At 41.9% G+C, this 1337-nt stretch overlaps 1 protein-coding gene across 1 annotated transcript; it reads right to left on the reverse strand.

Annotated features, from left to right (window-relative positions):
- Positions 1 to 401: 401 nt before the first annotated feature.
- On the reverse strand, positions 402 to 974 carry LOC105233806 (major prion protein). Its single transcript, XM_011215972.3, has one exon. It carries the CDS (start codon positions 890 to 892, stop codon positions 566 to 568), a length of 327 nt encoding a protein of 108 aa, XP_011214274.1. The 5' UTR covers positions 893 to 974; the 3' UTR covers positions 402 to 565.
- Between the last annotated feature and the right edge of the window lie 363 nt (positions 975 to 1337).

Here is a 1337-nt window from a genome sequence, read left to right on the forward strand (position 1 = left end):
GTTTTCATGCAATCGAAACAAAAGAAGTTCAACACCTTTTTTTTGATTTGTCGGACTGAATAATTTTTAGATGATTGAAATCCGCTTAAACTTTCAGCACAAAACAAAAATAATTTGATAATCCAAAAATTTTAAAAAGTTTTTTCTTACCGGCTTACTAATTCGGAATTAATTTATATATTATTCAACTGAATATCAACGCACATTTCAGAATTTAAGACGCAGCTGTTTTATATTTGCAGCTTACGCACTCATGTTGTATAGAAAGTGGAGGATTTGACCCACCACTTTGTAAGCCAAGTATATGTGTATTAGTAATTCCTAAGATCATAAAACCACGAACTTTACCCTTTCTAACCTGTGTATTTACTTACCAATCCGTGTGCAAGAAGTTTACAGAATTCCAATCAAAACCAATTTTTATTTATGTATATGCTTTTACATATATTGCTCAACTCAAGGCGCTAGTAGCCATATTTAATAATTACAAGCCATATTTTTCACCAATTCTGATCTTAATCGCATAATTCACGCAAGTTGCAAATTATGACAGCATACCGTTGACTCAACCCCAGTAATTCCATGGGCGGCCCCAGCCACCGCCATAACCGCCCCATGCACCCCAACCGTAGCCACCCCATGGGCGGCCCCAGCTATTGCTGTAGTAGCTCCACGGCTGGCCCCAACCATATGACCATCCGTAGCCATATTGGCGGGCCGCTCTCTGCGACTCGCTGCTATGCTCGCCGCCCGCGTCTACGTCCAAGAGATTAGTGGCAGCTTTGGACTCCTCGGCGGCTGCGGGGGCTGGCTCATCGATGGCTGCTGCTTCGCTTTGGTAGAGGAAAGCCAGTGCAGCTAGCACAGCTAAGACCACGGCAAATCCACGCATGCTGAGTAACGAATAGGTGCGTAAGACAGAACACTATGACCGAACGCCGAAAGCGATAAAAGAGAACTGTGTCTATTGCACTGTGGCGCTCTATATTTATATGCTGTGCTGCGATCTACGCAGTTTTCCAATTTTCTTCCATACTTGAGAATATATATTGTATTTCATTAGCGCGATTGCATTTCCCTGCATAATGCAAACTGCGACCTTATGAAGCTTGAACGTATGCACGAGCAATCGCAGTATTGATTTGAGTTCTTGCCGAGCTGTGATAATGACGATTCACTCAAAACATCAGTATAGTAAATATATATGCTCTACACTTCCATGTTTGCTCGAGAGGCGTTGTAAACCATGAATTTGTATCCCAATTCTGTGTTTAACTACAACAAGCTGACAGCAGGTAAGCTTTTCCAAAGAAGGCTTCAACACCCAGATCTTTAAA

The sequence above is a fragment of the Bactrocera dorsalis genome, chromosome 2 (assembly GCF_023373825.1).
Source record: "Bactrocera dorsalis isolate Fly_Bdor chromosome 2, ASM2337382v1, whole genome shotgun sequence".
Lineage (NCBI taxonomy): Eukaryota > Metazoa > Arthropoda > Insecta > Diptera > Tephritidae > Bactrocera > Bactrocera dorsalis.